This window comes from Carassius carassius, chromosome 41 (genome assembly GCF_963082965.1).
Source record: "Carassius carassius chromosome 41, fCarCar2.1, whole genome shotgun sequence".
Taxonomy (NCBI): domain Eukaryota; kingdom Metazoa; phylum Chordata; class Actinopteri; order Cypriniformes; family Cyprinidae; genus Carassius; species Carassius carassius.
In genome coordinates, this window is record NC_081795.1 from 20,889,795 (window position 1) to 20,907,378 (window position 17,584).

At 38.3% G+C, this 17,584-nt stretch overlaps 1 protein-coding gene and 1 long non-coding RNA gene across 5 annotated transcripts in view; one reads left to right on the plus strand and one right to left on the minus strand.

The window, feature by feature from the left end:
- The window catches only part of fndc3a (fibronectin type III domain containing 3A), a 71,224-nt gene extending 58,154 nt beyond the window's left edge, over positions 1–13,070 (minus strand). For 2 of the 4 annotated variants that reach the window (XM_059533475.1, XM_059533473.1), the window contains exon 1: positions 903–1,037. In XM_059533475.1, the coding sequence (XP_059389458.1) occupies positions 903–1,022 (120 nt within the window). In that variant the 5' untranslated portion in view covers positions 1,023–1,037. Of the gene's footprint in view, positions 1–902; positions 1,038–1,483; positions 1,827–12,912 lie in introns of those variants that run through there. The other 2 variants (XM_059533474.1, XM_059533476.1) reach the window with 2 other exon arrangements.
- Positions 1–17,584, plus strand: part of LOC132122955 (uncharacterized) — a 489,820-nt gene that overhangs the window by 248,811 nt on the left and 223,425 nt on the right. The gene's annotated exons all lie outside the window — the stretch shown is intronic.

Below are 17,584 nucleotides of genomic sequence, written 5' to 3' on the forward strand. Positions count from 1 at the left end.
ACTGGATGTGACGTCCAAACCCACGTCACTCGCATGGGTCTGAAATGAGATGGAGAGGCAGGTTCAGTGCTCATCAGAGTACCACTTGTTCCATGAAATCGCTCTGAGTCAGTCTTCCACTGAGCTTTTGTTAAAGCACTATTGATGACACATCTGTCTCAGAGATCTGTCTTTGGCTAAAGGTCTCAATGTTTGTGCATTCCTCATGAAAGGATATGGAATGGGGTGAGTCACTTCAAAGGTGTGGATGAACCATAATAAATGTCATACCAAGACTGACAAATGCACTCTGATATCAGTCAACAGGTAGAATAAACAAGGAAAATGTAGAGTCCTAAAACTGTCACATTGACATTCAAAAACAGTCAACACAACATTGTTGAAAGCAAAAAGAGAAAATAATTTTTCAGGAATTCTGGCATAAAGATCATTAAAGAGTTAGAGGATTTTGTTTCATCAGCATCAGTTTTAAGTTGTTATAAATGTGTTGTCAAAAGAGTTGAACTCTTGGAGAGAAAAAAAAAAAAAAAACGGCACAAAACCATTGTAAATAGCATGTCATGCCAAGACCAACAGGAACGTGTGGCTCTCACCTCAGCCGAGGGTTAAGAACTGACAGTCCTTCCGGAGGTAAAATCATAACTGAACTGAACGAAAGGACCAAAACCCCAGCCTCAAATCAACAGTGCCCAGCTTTTGTGCACCTCATTCTTATCTAAAGCCAACAACAGCAGTCTTTAAAACAATGAGAGAAAAAAAAGTCTAATCAGAAGAGAATATTTATCTACTCAATAGAGACAAACACAACACAGATTAATTTCAGCCTCTCAGCCTAACCAAAAAAATAAGCACAATGTACATCTCAAAGAAAATAAATTTGGCAGTAAGTGCAATTTATTTACCTCAGACTTGTGGTAGAAGTCACAGTTATAGTGCCTGAACTCCCACGGCTTGGGGCTCCAACTGCGGGTCTCCCCTAATACAGCCATCCTCTGTACTTCCGTCTCACTCTCTGTTCCCATTCATGAGTGCCACTGAGACACACCAGCTATTCCTTGACTGCTGCACACACACACATACACACGAGTATGTTCTCGCTTGACCACAAGCGCAGCGACAAAGAGCGATGCGTGAGCAACAGCACAGGCAACGATGGGGGTGGCTGAGGGAGGTTTTATTGAATTAGGTTCAAGCAGCTACATACTGTTGCGTTCACGTGTGTGTGTGTGTGTGTGTGTGTGTGTGTGTGTGTGTGTGTGTGAGCTCACAATTACTCGTTCTGCTCTGCCTTGCTCACTCCTTTGTCTCAAAACACAGCTGGTTATTCTTATTCCCCACTCTCTCTGATACAACTCTAATATACTGCATTACTGATACATTCTTCATGACCCTTTCCTACGCCAGCATGCAGTTTTAGACAAAGCAATGTGTGTTTACACACACAAATGTAAAAAAAAAAAAAAAATGCTGAATCTTCACTTACTGTAGCACGCATCTCCCTCTCATCCAGCCAAAGCTGCTTCAACAGGCTGGCCGATATTTAAAGGTATCTGTTACCCTCCCCTGTGCTCCGGGGGTCCGAGCCACCCTTCTCTGGCTTCACCCGGTGCTCATGAGACTGGAAGGTCTGGGCGGTGTGCTCGAAACATGGGGGCCTGTGTGAACTCTTCACCCTCTAAAGCAAAGCCCCGGTGAGAGGAAGGGATAGAGGTCTCGCCTAAGTGCGCTAGCTGGAAGCCGTTCACAAGATATCAGGAGCGAAGCCCATGTTTGTGCTCTCCCTTTCTCTTTTTTTATCTCTCCTCCTGCTCTCTCTGCAGTAGATAGATGACTCTCCCCTTCTCTCTCTTTCTGGCTCCAACTCTGCCTCGCCACCACCGCCAGTCTCCACGGCAACCCCTTCAACAAATAAGCCCTGACGATGTCCGCAGCACGCCACCAATGAGGAGGACAGCTAAACGCCCGTGTTATGCTCACAGGGGGAGGAGGAGAACGAAAAGAAGCGAGGGAGGAAGGCCATAGACGAGTGGATGCAATTGTTCTTTCCTTCTTGGGTCTGTAATTCTCCCCTCTCCCTCTATGCCATACTGGCATTGACTCGTGACTGTTCTGTGGCGAGCGTATGTGTGTGAAAGCGAGTGAATATGGATGTCGTCCAGACTTTACAACACACCTTCAGGTAGTGCCAAATACTGGACTGGCATGGATCCAGTAATTAAAAACAAGGATGGGGGTCCTCAAGTTATCCGTGTCTCCTTTGTTCTGCGTTTTGCTCTGGTGACGACAATAGTGATGAAGCACAGAGCAACACGCACTCATTCACCGACAGACACTCACACACATCCTCCCTCCCCCTCTAGAAAGAATCTGTCATTTTTCTATTCTCCATTCACAGAGCGATGCTGCTACTATTAATACCATGATCAATGCACAGGGAAATTAAGTTGAGGTAATGCAACAGCTTCTTTGGCGTGGAGGAGCACCTCAGCCCTAAACTATTAAATCAGTGTGATCTGTTCCTATCGGTGGAGGAGACAGCGTGGAAAGAGAGGTGTGATGGGTATCCACATAAATAGTAGTGACATCCCTGGATAATATGAACCTACTGGTTTCCTTCTGAAAAAGATAAATGAAACTTGTCCTATATAATCTTGAATACAGAAGGGAGGTAAAAGAAGATTCAAGTTTCTCTGACATTTCAAGCCATGAAAAACAGTACTTAGACTAGAACTTCCTCTTATGATGGGAATGCCCAAAGGCAGCTTGCAGTGTTTTATTAGGGCTGAGTATCACTCAAAAAATTTCAATATCGATACAGATACCTTGACTTCAATATCAAGTTCCTGAATGATCATTTTTTCAATACCAATTTTATGAAATCAATTCTAACAAGATCATATTACCTTATTATTTTTCCGCTTGTTGATGTTTGTACAGACTCAAAAACTCATCTCCTGAGTCACTGCACAAAGGAACAAACTGTAACCAACACAGTAAATCAGTGCAAATATTCTGAAGCTCTGTTAGGCTACATTTACACTAGTAAATGTAGCCTACATTTACTAGTGTTCTCGCTTTCATGATCGTTTCTCTAACTCAGAGGTAATAACATATTTAATTTCAGCAACATTACATGGCCAAAACACACTTTAGACTGCGGTCAGAAGTTATTACAAACACTTGATGGTGGTTCAAAGCAAGCTTCGAGTAAAAGTGGAATATAAATTGTATTTGTTGTCTTATGTTGTACATTATGTATGTACGTAATATGCACTTTCGGTCCGGTAGTATGAACAGACATTTGCATATGATCTGAACTTCACGCAGCTACCGAGCACTCCATTGGAAATTAATGACTTCCAAAGTTTGTCAGAGATAGTGGAAAGACAGCATGGCCAAGGATCATTTTTATTTAAAAACAAAAACGCACCAGTGTAAATATAGCCTTACATCTAAGGGGGCTGGGACACATTCACACCATCACGCCTCACTTCCATATCTGACACTCTCAAAATCCAGAAGTGCCGTAAGAAAATCAATGTATGATTTATACAGTGAAGTGAATGTAGTGTTCTGTTTATATATTTGTTCATTCCATTTATTGAATGCTACTGCTAAATACACTTACTCTACCTGAAAAATAAAGCACTGCTTAATGTGTATTTGTAATGTGTATATTGGTTTTAAATTTAATAAGCTTCAATATTAAAGATCAAATAATGACATTTTCATCTCCGCCCACTTTGGCCTAAATATCTGCCATTCTTTTTTTTTCATTTTTCATTAAATTTTTCATTATAATTGTCTTGAAATGTATTATTTGCGCCAATGAATTTACTCTAATGCTGTGGAACTTCATGACGATGCTGCTACATTTGCATAATGAAGTTGTCAATTCATGATGCACCGTTACTGCCACAGTAACTCGGTAAAAGCATCTCCACACCTACATGTATGAGTGCTATAAGACTTCTTTTTTTTTTTTTGCTTTAATAGTCAATCCTCCTGACTCATCATCCTAGAATAAAAGCTTTTTAAGTTGTTCGTGTTCTGATTTTGTATCTGTACATATTAAAGCAAACTGGAAGCCAGTTTCTTTAATATGTTCGGACTATAAATTGGGGCAGTAAAATGTCAGATAAGAGATTTAGTATCCAGGTGGTTGAGTGACAATGATTTGCATGAGCAAAGATTAGAGATGGGAACATTGTTTCTCTAATGCGTCACGGCCAGGCTGAACTTGCCTGGTTTAGGCACAAGGCCATCAGGAGGCGGTGGGAAGCGAGAGTGATTAGCAAACACAGCTACAGTGGTTAGCGCTGGCTTTATTACCCTGGAGATGGGCCAGTGGTGCCTTTGCGTACTCGGCTGTTAGCCCCTGACGTCTGTGCTTCTCCAATGAGTCAGAGCTCAGGTTGCTCACTATTTGTTACTCTTTAATTGTTAACAGCGTGGCGACGTGGCACTGCAGCTTAGCTGACACGAAACTGAAATATGTGACGTTGAAGAGGAGCCACTGGATGTCGTTGCCATGCAGAAAAGAGCAAGAACCATAATGACATGGGCTCAAATAGCCTCAGGTAAATGAGCTCTGGCAGAAGAGCCTTACAATGACACTGTAGGACGTATTGATTAAAATAGCAAAGAGCCTCAAGACATCAATGACTGATCGTTACAGAGGATGACCATTTTCTTGACACCTAAAGCAATGTGTGATGCTGTTGGTCCAATAAAGCCTTCTGCAGTTAGTTGCCATGTCCTCCTCCCTTGACTTGTTCTCCTCAAGCCTGATGTGACACACAGAGGGTGCTGCTAAATATTGTCAGCTTGAATTAAAGGTGTCAGTAAGGAATTTGATTGTAATCAGCTGAAGTCATTGTTCACTGCATTTGAAAAGCAATTACAGGTGATTATCTATAGGAAAAGAACACTATGATAAAATAGAAAAATAAAGGTGTCTGCTAAAAGAATGAATGTAGAAGTAAAACAGGAAACCTCTCACAAAAGAAGCACTTTTGAGCAGTAAAAGCAGAATGCAAAACTGTGAAAAGCAACTTATCTCTGACGGTCAACCCGAGGCACAAACCTCTTCTGCAAGGTATGACCTTAACCTTCAACGGATTACACAGAATAACCTGCTAGCATCAAAGCTGGATATTTGCTAGCTGCAATTTGTATTTCATGACACATAGTAAAGGTGAAACTGAACTAAAGGTGAATGGGAGAGAAGCAGCATTGTACAGAGTCATTATGTGAAATCAACCTCATCCTATTCATCAAACTCCTTTTACATGATGGTGCTGACAAGAGTGAGAATTCTGCTCCACAACAGTGAATGGGAGACGGTTACTTGAGATGACCAGCTCTACAAATAATTGTCCATTTTCTCTCCTATTAGGTGATAAGTGAGACACTCTAGAGAGGGAGAGAGAAAGCCAGAATCTCATTGCTATGGAAACATTGCTTAGTTCACCAGTGTGCACAGGGAGGAGTAACATGTGGGGACAAAGGGAAAGATTAATGTTTGGTTCAGCCATTTTATGCTTTCAGAGGGCACGGCTCGATGAATGGCCAAAACTCAAGGCACTGTGTGGTATCACGGCCACTACACATGAATCCACTCCCAGCTCTGGCCTTAGGCCCAGCTGTGCGTCTTCCATCCACCTCATCACGGCAGGATGGCATTAAGTGGAGCGGTGGGGGGTGAGGGGTTATTCACTTTCATATAACCTGACTGACACACTCAAAAAAAAAAAAAAAAAAACTGTAGGAGGTGAGAAAGACTGAACCTTCATAACCAGTTTTGGCATCTCTCTAGCATGATTTATTTTTGTCCAGGATGCGGATTCGTACAATTAACGCTAACTGGGAAATGTCAGTTTCAGAGTTTTCCCTTATTTATTTCTGTACGAACTGAACTGTAGAATAAATTATCAACGTGCAAATAAACAATGAAAAACCTAAAAACAAATGACATATATCAAGATCGGAATGTATTGGGACAACAGTAATTGCATTTACGAATCAATAAAAGTAAACATTTTGTTAGCTTTAGGCAAGAAAAGCTTTTGCTTCGCTTTAATGGTTAGTTTTTTCTGTGGCAAGTACAATGTTAACAAGAAAGAGTGTACAAGATCAAAAGGAAAGGGAATCAAAAACATATAAGTGCTTTCTGGTCGATTTAGAGCCATTTATACAAGGGTTTTTTAGGCACAACTAACATCACTCAGTTCTTATCCAGCACAGACTTCCTGCAGAGTGGCCCGTTCTAGCCTGCTTAGAGTCTTTGCTCTTAAGGTTAGCCTGACTGCTGCTTCAAAAAGCCTTGTGCACATAAAACCAAATTGTTTGAAGACCACATAAAAACCTGAAACAACCCAAGCCAGAGGGAGGTAAAGGCTAATAAATGAAAGTGTAAAAGGCCAGACGTCAGTGCTTATAGTCGGCTGCTGGGAGGAGGGAGGGTTCCATCAAATCTTTACAATGAAGAGAACAGCTGGGCACCTGGGCTAATAGTAAGTATTGACAAACAACGGCCTGATTCATCTTGTCCTGGTTCTAGCACTGACAAACAGACAGGCAGGACCAGTGGATAAGACGCATGCCTTTGGTGTGAGAGACCCGGGTTCGAATCCACTGTGAGACACCAATGTGTCCCTGAGCAAGACACTTAACCCCTAGTTGCTCCAGAGGCGATTTGACCTCTGACATATATAGCAATTGAAAGTCGCTTTGGATAAAAGCGTCAGCTAAATGAATAAATGTAAATGTAAAATGTACTGTGAATCCCTGTGCATGCAATCCACTTATATGAAAGAGCAGCAACAGTGTTGCCAGGAGTAATCCACATTGATATTTAGCTTTCCTCATTTCAACTGCGATGTCAAATGCACAAGTGCTACGCGGCACACAGTAAGAGGGAGGAGGGAACCCGGTTGCCGAGTGAGAGTCCAGTGGGAAAGGTCAGGTCAGAGGCATAAGTCATCATGGCACATTGTCACTACTGTTTTCGGAAGGATGTGTCACTCGGTCCGGGTCACAGAGACTCAGAAAACTCCTGCCGTCAGTTTTGTATTCTCACACGCACCGTTTTACCAACCTCTCTTGCACAAGCACATTTCCTCTGACACACAGACCAGCTAACACCAGGAGTCACTTAGTTACACTTATTTTGACTCGAGCTCTCCCTGTTGCAAACATCAAACGCACACCTGGAGATGCGCCACACTCATGATTAGTTGTAGGCGTAAAAGGCCACATATAAAGACAAATGCAAAGGGCACAAACAAACACGGAGACAGGAAAATGCTTTCATGGTAATTAACCCTGAACTAGTCCTGGCTTTTCGCACCAGCAAAGCCTCATTTGTATTCTTGAGCTACTTTTACACAGATATTCCGGGAAATACACAGATAATGTGTCCCATGATTTGTCTCGGGATCGTTTGATTGTGGTTCATTCCCACTACCAGTGATTTTCCGGAATCTGTGTGTGCGTTCACACACATCATGTAAAGATCCTATAAAGACACTTGACATTACGATGTGACATGTAATGTGACACATTCTGTTTCACTAAAAGAATTAGTTCACCCAAATATTAAAATTTTATCATTAATGACTCATGTCGTTTCGAACCCGTAAGACCTCCGTTCATCTTCGGAACACAGTTTAAGATATTTTAGATTTAGTCCGAGAGCTTCCTGTTCCTTCATTGAAAGTGTGTGTACAGTATAATGTCCATGTCCAGAAAGGTAAGAAAAACATCTTCAAAGTAGTCCTTGTGACATCAGAGGGTCAGTCACAATTTGTTGAAGCATTAAAAATAAATTTTGGTCCAAAAATAACAAAAATTTCGACTTTATTTAGCATTTCTTCTCTTCCGTGTCTGTTGTGAGAGCGTTCACAACACTGCAGTGGCGCTGCTGACGTGTGACGCTGCAGACGTGTTATCTTTGTTATTGGGCACTAGGGTTGTGCCGATAGATGATAGTATCGTGTATCGATGATAGTCAGAGATATCGACATAAGCAGTTTTCTCTGGCGATAATCAAGGCGATATTAGGCTCATTCTCCTATTAATGTATTAAATTACAATAATAATAAATATTTTTTCTTTTTATTAGGCGGCCTATTATAATTCGGCTATCAAACTGCCCAACTATTTCACTTCAGCGCCGCATTTCAAACACACACACACACACACACACACACTACACACACAGAGCACGCACGCAAAAGAGCTTGTCAATGAAGATGTTGTAACGCTTTGACTCGGATAACTCGTTAAATCCCTGAAATGAAACAGATAGAAAACAAGGAGTTGATGTCCCACACATGGCTGGTACACGGCAACGCATACTCCTCATACAGGAGAGATTAACTCTTTCTTGGCATTAAAAATAAAGACAAAATAATAAAAAAAGATTGAACTTATCATCCATAGTGGTTCTCACAGAGTCCTTCTCTTGAAGACTGATCACTTAACTTATAACTACGTGAAGGACTACGTGAGAACCACTAGGAATTTTTGATATTTTTTTAAGAACCACTATGGATGATAAGTTTGCTCTGCCGCCGCCTTATTATTTTCATGCACACCGCACTATAATGTGATGCATGCAAAATATATAGTTTTGGCCACTACAAAGTCTCAATCCACAAGCAGACATACATCGTCTGCAGATATAAGGTATTTTATTGCAATTTAACAAGTAATTTGAACTGCCTACATATGTGCAATATTTTAAACGAGCCCTCACTAACTGAGTTTAATGGCACAGTTATGTTAGGATGCATCTCATTCTTGTTTCTGTGGCGGTGCATCGGGCTCGTCATGAGGTGCGTGGTCCGGAGCGCTGTATGACTGATGACTTTACATATATATGAACTTACCTGTTTTAAATACTTTATATTTAACGTGTCCATTTATGTTTGTATTAGTGTTAAACTGTTGGACTTTAAATGAAATCTACTATTGATTTTCAATGTTGACTGATTTAGACTGATAACTTCCATGCGCGGATGCGGCAGATTTGTCACAGGTCTCTCTTGCTCCACCCATGCACAATAATATCGTGAATCGTCGATCTCACAGGCTGACGATATGACGATATGAAAAATGACCATATCGCCCAACACTATTGGGCGCACCAGAAAAAACGTCAGCAGCGTCGTACGTCAACAGTCACACTCACAACAGACCCGGAAGAGAAGACAATGCAATTTGCACTTTTTTTATCGTGAACGTTGATCTGCCTTCAAAACACCCGGTAAATGAGTCGAATGATAGTGTGCGTCTGCATTCTAATCTTGCTTTCCACTGTCTAGATACCAAAAAAAGCTAAAGATGCCACATTCTAATGAAGCCAATTCTATAAATAAGTTTGCTTGGCAATGCACTTCCACAACCTGTGGTTTTATGAATGAGGCGATCAGGAGGTGATAAAAATGACGGGGATGAAAAGGGTCATAGGAATGGAAGATTTGAGCAGGGGATGGTGCGTATGCATTTTCTGCCTCTTTAAGTGCTCAGCGAACCATAAGGATGATTGGACAAGGCTTGTCACATGATCACCTTAGGGAGTTGAAAAGTCAAAAGCACGATAATAACAACACAGCCTTGCTGAGCATACACTTCCACTACACATAGTGGGTGAGTAAAACATTTTTCAGACTTGGTTTATATCTCAAAGGGATACTCCGCCCCAAAATGAACATTTTGTCATTAATCACTTACCCCCATGTCGTTCCAAACCCATAAAAGATTTGTTCATCTAACAAACACAGTTTAAGATATTTTGGATGAAAACCAGGAGGCCTGTGACTGTCCCATTAACTGCCATGTAAATTACACTGTCAAGGTCCAGAAAAGTATGAAAGACATCGTCAGAATAGTTCATCTACCATCAGTGGTTCAACCGTAACGTTATGAAGCGACAAGAATCATCGTAGCCATTTTGGGGAGTATACGCTGAATCCAAGCAACTTACGCTATTCTGTGTAAGCTGTGACACAAGGATACGTTTTCTACATTTATTCATGCTTTGAAATGAAAACAGCGTATTTGTGAAGCACGGCTGACACAGAAGAGTGTAAGCTGCTCGCATTCAGCGGATATTCTCCAAAATGGCGCTACGGTGATGCGGAGAGATACATAACTCTTCAGTTGAACCACTGATTGTAGATGGACTAATCTGACAATATTTTTTATACTTTTCTGGACCCTGACAAGACTCCCGGTTTTCATCCAAAATATCTTAAATTGTGTTCAGAAGATGAACGAAGCTTTTACGGTTAGGAATGGCATGGTGGTAAGTGATTAATGACAAACTTTTCATTTTGGGGTGGTGTATCCCTTTAAAGAGTCTAAAAGAGTGGTTAACACTTATCAGAGAGCACCATAAATTGGTGGTCGACTATAAGGAAATAAACACTGTAACCAACAGGGCACTCAGAATTTTGGGAAGTTTGTGTACATTGGGAATTATTTTTTCAAATAAAGCCAGAGTAACACTCATTTAACATACAGCACACAGAGAAAAGGACATAAATATGACAGTGGGCAAATGCATAAAGCACAGTTTAATTTTTAATCATGAGTTTAAAGTTGAAATCATTCAATTTACACAGACCGACCGTCAAACAGAGAACATGCAATCATGCAGGTCACACACCTGGATTCGACTAAGTTTTCAAGGTTTGTGAAATTAAATATTCATTAGTCATTCAAAGATTTTTTTAAATTATATAAATGTGTATTTGCTTAATGCTGACAGCAAACAAGAAGATCATAATAATAATAAAATCTAACTAGCTTTCTAATCTTTTTGTATTCTATCAGTTTTCTTTTCATTTATTATACAATAAAACAAAAAAATAAAAAAAATAAAAATAAAAAAGACCTCTAACACTAGCTTGGTCTATTTTTAGCCCTTGCTACGTGAACTGCATTTAAGCTAACTGAGACTCGTTATAGCACTTATATATCATTGCTCTTTTGTTGTTTTTTTATTGCTTCCATTGTCCTCATTTGTAAGTCGTGTTGGATAAAAGTGTCTGCTAAATGAATTCATGTAAATGTAAGTGTTAACGACGACTGTGTTCTTAGGCGCTGCCGTTTTCAGCGCCGTCAAAATAAAAGTCCCACCTCAAACACATCGGCGGAGAACATTTTTTTTTTTTTTAAATGCCAAATATCAGCCACTACTACAAATCCACTTCCAAAAGTGGAAACACTTCAGGAGTGTGGAAGTCGTCATCGGATTGGTTGAATTCTACAGGATTTCCATGAGACGTGTGTGTCATGTTCTTTAACGTTCTGCATGGAAACAAAGATACCGTGGTGCCAAACCCCCTCATGAAATAAAGCCGTCGTGTTTACAACTGTGACAAAGAGCTCTTATCAGGTTCAACTAAACGCTACATTTTCAAAATTATGTAAAAAAAGTTTGCGACATAGAATCTTTAAAATATTTCAGAGTTTTAACTGTCTGTTATTGTGGTGACATTTTCACGCCTAGAAAATGTGATGATGAACTAAACGAACTGTGATTGGTTGTTGGACATGTCGGTCTAACGGCCTCATGGGCGGCCTTGGCCAATGAAAGCTGCCATGAATTCCAGACCCTCAGCCTGAAGGTCTGGCTACGTGAGACTAGTGACATAAGGACAAGCCAGAGCCACAAGAGCTGATGCTGACACTTTGGGAGTCACACCACTCCTTATCTACAATGACGGAATAGTAACACTTTTAAGCATACTAATCACAAGATTTGCAGTGCAGCGACCCAAAAAAGAAAGAAAAAAAAAACAAAAACAAACAAAGTGTTTATACTTGTGACATAAATAGTCTGTTCTGATCAGAATTTACAGCTGATACTCATTACAGTTTCCATGTCATCTTAAAATCAGCTGATATTAGTATTTATTATTTAAGAAGTTATTGAGCTGCTGGCACGTAAATGTATAGAAATTAAGCACATAGCGCATCAAAATTTAGATCCAATTCAATTTTACTTAATTTTGCCACTGTATTTATTGAAATGTTTAGGATTTAATTGGCTTTTCATCAACTCACAAATCTTCTGCAGTTCCCTGACCACTTGGGAAGCTATGGTATTATAATTTCATGCTTTGCCATTTGTATTATTAGTAGTAGCAGTAGTAAGATGTTTATAATTTTATTTCATAAAAACTTAATACCGTATTTTTTTTTCATTATATTCCTTCTCTTTTTATTTTGTTGGATGCTGGTAATATTACTTATCAGTTGATAATTTTGTCTGTATTAAACTGGTGCTATGCTATTTGGTCAGGAGTTTATTAATAAATAAGTTTAAAAATAAATAAATGAATAAGATTAATAAGTTTATTAATAAATCTGTTTGAATAATACTTGTAATCTGCATTATTATTATTTCAGTCCCTTCCAATGGAGACTGTAAAATCAAAATGTGATCAAGTCACAGATAAAGCTATTGGAGGTGGTTGATTGTGCATCCCTAGAGAAAGCGTCTGTGAACTGAGCACTAAAGGTGGCAAATAGAGTAGAGACGTTATTTTAGAGTAAATGAGTAGTGTAAGTGTCACAACTCCATAATTATCAGGGCAAAATTACAGCATGCCATTTTCCGGTTTTAAAATGTTTTAGTACAAAATAAACATCAACATTAACTATATTGCCTATATTGATGTATCTTTCTCATATATGATCACTGTTATCCACAGACAGACCTGGCTCAGCTTGCTCTCCTGTGTTCAACATAACCATATAAGTGAGTTTGCCATGAGAAATTATTTCATCAGAACTTCAGTAGCCTACTAGGTAGAAAATAGCTTTTTCTGCAGAACATAGTTTACAGACTCAAGAACACACAAGTGAGCATGAAGAAGCGATGCTGATTTATCCTACCTGTTGCGGTCCCTCTCCATTGACGATGTTGGGCAGGGGAGGTGGGGAGGTGAGCATTGGGATGTCTTGGTTGAGCAACTGGCCGGACTCCAGTGGGGAGATGTGGTCAGCCATGACTCCCACATCCACACTACAGAGGATGTAGCTCCTGAAACCACAAAGAATTCAGTCAATAATTCAATTCCACCATTAACAACTAATTGTTCAGAATTGCCACAATGGCTGCATGCAAGCATGTATATTTCAAACTGTGAAATATTTAACTCCTCACAAGTACAAGATTTAGATAGATATTCATAATGTATCATTACTTCAGTGTCACATTTTTCTTCAGATATAATTTTAATATAGTGCTGTCAAACAATTAATTGCGATTAAATCGCATCCAAAACTAAAGTAGTTGTTTACATAATATATTTGTGTGCTGTGTTTTTTTATTTTGTATATACACATATTCAGTATATATTTAGAAAATATTTACATGTATATACATATATATTTAGATTATTTTATTTTATATTATATTGAAGTACATTTAATATATATACAACATATTCTTTCTTCAATATATACATGCATGTGTTTGGATTTATATATACACATAATAAATATACACAGTTCACACTTATATATTATGTAAAATTAATTAACTAGTAGCTAACTAATGAACCTTATTGTAAAGTTGCCAATATTAATATAAATTACGTCCAGTTTTATTGTGTAAATCTTTTTTTTTTTTTTTTTGGTTTTTCAATTCAGTATCATTATAATTGAGTTAAATTTAAAAGGTCATATAAAATTACTTTACATTATTAAATAAAATAATAAATAATCATTACAAAGCCTTTTCGATTTCAGTCAAGCGATCCAGAATTTTCCATTTCTGTTTTGGCCCAGAATTTTCATTTCTGGGCATCCCTAGATGTACTGTAAGACTACGTTTAATTTAATTCTATTTAAATTGAACAACAATTTACTTTCAAAAGGGCCTGCACAACTTAAGTACAAGTTCAAGTAGCATTGTTCAAAATACCTGTAGTAGCACAGCAGTGCATACCTGTTTACATTTAAGGTGGACTAGTCTAGACTATAATACAATTTGAAAGGTGCAAACAACATTTATGTCAGGTTTTCAAGAAAGTGTTTGTCAGTTTGTCTGCTTTACAATAACATTTTCCACTGCAGCAATAAAACTGAAGTGAGATAAACACACTGAGAAATGTTTATTTTTAGTTAAAGCAGTTGTTGCCAAAGTTTTCCTTTGAGGTCATAATTTGAAGTTGGAAAAAAGGTAATAAACTGCAATATATTGCAGAATATTGCAATATATTTAAAGTCACAATAATATCGTAGCGTGACAAGTATCATGAGGCCTGTGGTGATTCTCACCCCTACTATTTTAATATGCTTATTATTATGTTGAAAACAGTTGTTCCGTATAATATTTTTGTGGAAACCATGCTACATGTTTTTATGTATTATTTTTTTTTTTAGGAATAGAAAGTTCAAAAAGAATACCATTTATTTGAAATTCAAAGTATTTTTGTAACAAAAATATGAATTTTGAACAATCTTAAAGTGTTGGTAAAGTAATCCTGCAGTATTAACTTCAAAATCAATATCTTACCGACCTCAAACTTTTGAACAGCAGTGTTTGTTCCCTATAAATAACCCTGCAAAAAAGTGCTATATACATTTTATTGTGGAGAGCCATTTAAATTATGTTTCCAAAACTGAGCATCTCATTAACATCATCTCATTCCTTTGCTCATGAGGTAATTTTTAACCTTACACCCACAATGGTATATGGACATCCTTCAGGCTAGGACTGTACAATTACCGTATTTTCCGGACTATAAGTCACACTTTTTTTCATAGTTTGGCTGGTCCTGCGATTTATAGTCAGGTGCGACTTATTTATCAAAATTAATTTGACATGAACCGAGAGAAATGAACCAAGAGAAAACATTACCGTCTACAGCCGCGAGAGGGCGCCCTATGCTTCTCAGTGCTCCTGTAGTCTACCACTGAGCAGTAGGGCTGTGAATCTTTGGCAAGCGATTCGATTCGATTACGATTCATAGGATTTTGATTCGTTTCAAGAACGATTTTTGCAAATTTAGAACGATTCAATTCAATTCGATTCACAATTAAATTCGATTCGATTCGATTATAACGATTCGATTCTGCATTCTTTAAGTGCATTCACGGGATTATTTAAATGCTTCTACTAAATTCTTTAAATGTCAGGGGGCAAATTACAGTAGCATTTACGGTTAGAGAACCATAGGTTAAAAAAAAAAAACACTTTTGTCCATTGTTAAATGCTAGTTTAATGATGCGACATGGCATACGTAAAAATGTATGTAAGCCAAGTTTTTAAAAAAGAGCTTAAAGAGTATTATGTATAAGCTAACATTTTGTCACACCAGGGGCGTAGCCATAATTTCAGAAGTGACAGAAATGTCAAATACAATCATTTTATGTATGTAGCCTATATAATAATAATAATAATAATTATTATTATTATTTTATTTTTTTTTACAAGGAATTATCTTTTTTAATTACTTTTAATTAGCTGTAATAAATCAAATACACTGCTGGACAATAATCAATCATTTGTAATCGATATTTTTTTCCTAATGGCAATTTTATGATTGTTTTATATACTAGGCTACATTTAATTAGCAATTATTTAAATTTTCTGCACAGAATAAGGTAGAAAATATACTTTATAGTTTCTGTACTGTAATAAATGTAAATTAGCACTGCATCATTCATAAATTGTTTGTGTTTTTTTTTTTTTTTCATCAGCTCATTCTGCTTTCATTCAGTTTAGCTGTAGATATAGCCTGGCACGTCTATGAGAGCGAGATCGCTTCTCTTTCAGTGTGAAAACGTCTTCATCTCTATTTAACTTTTCCTCTCCATCACGAATGATTCTGAGAGAAAACGTGCCAGATGTCTGTTTGCTAATGAAACAAACACTACTTTCATGCATCTGATTATCAGATAAATCTCGCGCTCTTATTTCAAGGTTGTTGTTAATGCTGTGGTTAATTTTAAAAGTTTCCTTCGTATATTCGGTTCATCCACATTGTTTAAAAACATTTATCATTCAATGGATCTGTGCGTATGATTTAGACACTTACATTTCTGCTCCGTCCATGCAATAAACACAGCTGTCGACGGCTCAGGTAACTCCGTCGGAAAGATGCAGAGAGCCATTGACAAACTACAGAAAAGTAAAACTACTTCACGTTAGCATTACTGGCCACGAGTCCTATAGATCACACGTCAGCTGCGTCAGAGACGTATGGAGCGCGATCGCAATCCTGTGACAGTCTCAGTCGGTAAACAGTGGAGTGCGTGAAGGACAGATAAGAGGCACGATTCACGAACACTCTTCAAGGTCTCCATTAATTTGTGCGTGTAGTAATTTAATGTGTATACATTTTGAAAGCATTGAATCGCTATAGAAATCGAGATTCATTCGATTCTTAGCATTTTTAATCGATTACTGTCCAAGATCGGTGATTCACGATTCAAAAATCATGTTTCAAGATCGATGCATATGAATCGTCAGGGTTTGTAATTGATGCATCGAGAAAACGAGTGAATCGTTACACCCCTACTGAGCAGCGTAGAGCGCCCTCTCGCGGCTGTAGACGGTAATGTTTTATCTTGGTTCTTGGTTCTAAATAAATGCGGCTTATAGTCCAGTGCGACTTATATATGTTTTTTTCCTCATCATGACGTCATTTTGGACTGATGCGACTAATACTCAGGTGTGACTTATAGTTCGAAAAATCCGGTAAAAAAATAATAAAAAAAATAATCAAAACCAAAATTCATAACCTCTAACCGACGTAATTTTCCCATGTCGGTTATTTCGTTTTTTTTTATCCTGTTAACACTTCCCCCTTAAAAGCATACTAGCGCTTTTAAGTATACATACATGACTCTGCTCTCCAGTCAGTGGCATAAAAGCAAAACACAAAGGTGAACGCCGGTTCAACACATACTGATGGCGCCTGAGCGGTGAGCCTTGCGTCTTCACTAAACTTTGTCAGTTGTATTTGTTTTATGGTTTGGACATTCAAGCGATTAGATGAACGGATGTGTATTCTTATATAGAGCTACCATGTTCGCGCAGCTGCATTGTGGCACGAACACTCATATAAACAGTAGCTATGAAGATCGCGCGCACAGAGGAACATAGAAACTAGTTGTCAGCGCTTTCCTGTGATTTACCACAAAAGTAGCTTAGAATCTCAAAACTTATTATAGCATGTTTGTGTGCAGCGCACATGAAGCACAAGCACGTGCATAGAGAGCAGCAGTCGGTGCTCGCGCTGCGGGTTCCCGGTTTGTGTCTGTTCTCAGACTGTTTTGTGTATTTTAACTGTAGAAAAGGTTGTTCCGAGTCGAAACTACGATAAAGAAAACTACATCAGTATATCATCATAAACAGAGCCGTTTTTGTCTTATGTGAACGAAAGAAAGAAAACACACATGTGCAGTATTTTTGCTTAAAGAGACAACAGCCTAATAAACGCGCTGCCTGTCATTAATGTTAATCAAAGAACAAAAGAAAATAATTCACTGATCTTGACTGAATATATTTAATAACTTGATTATTCTTTATTTTATTTATAAAAAGAAAACTATG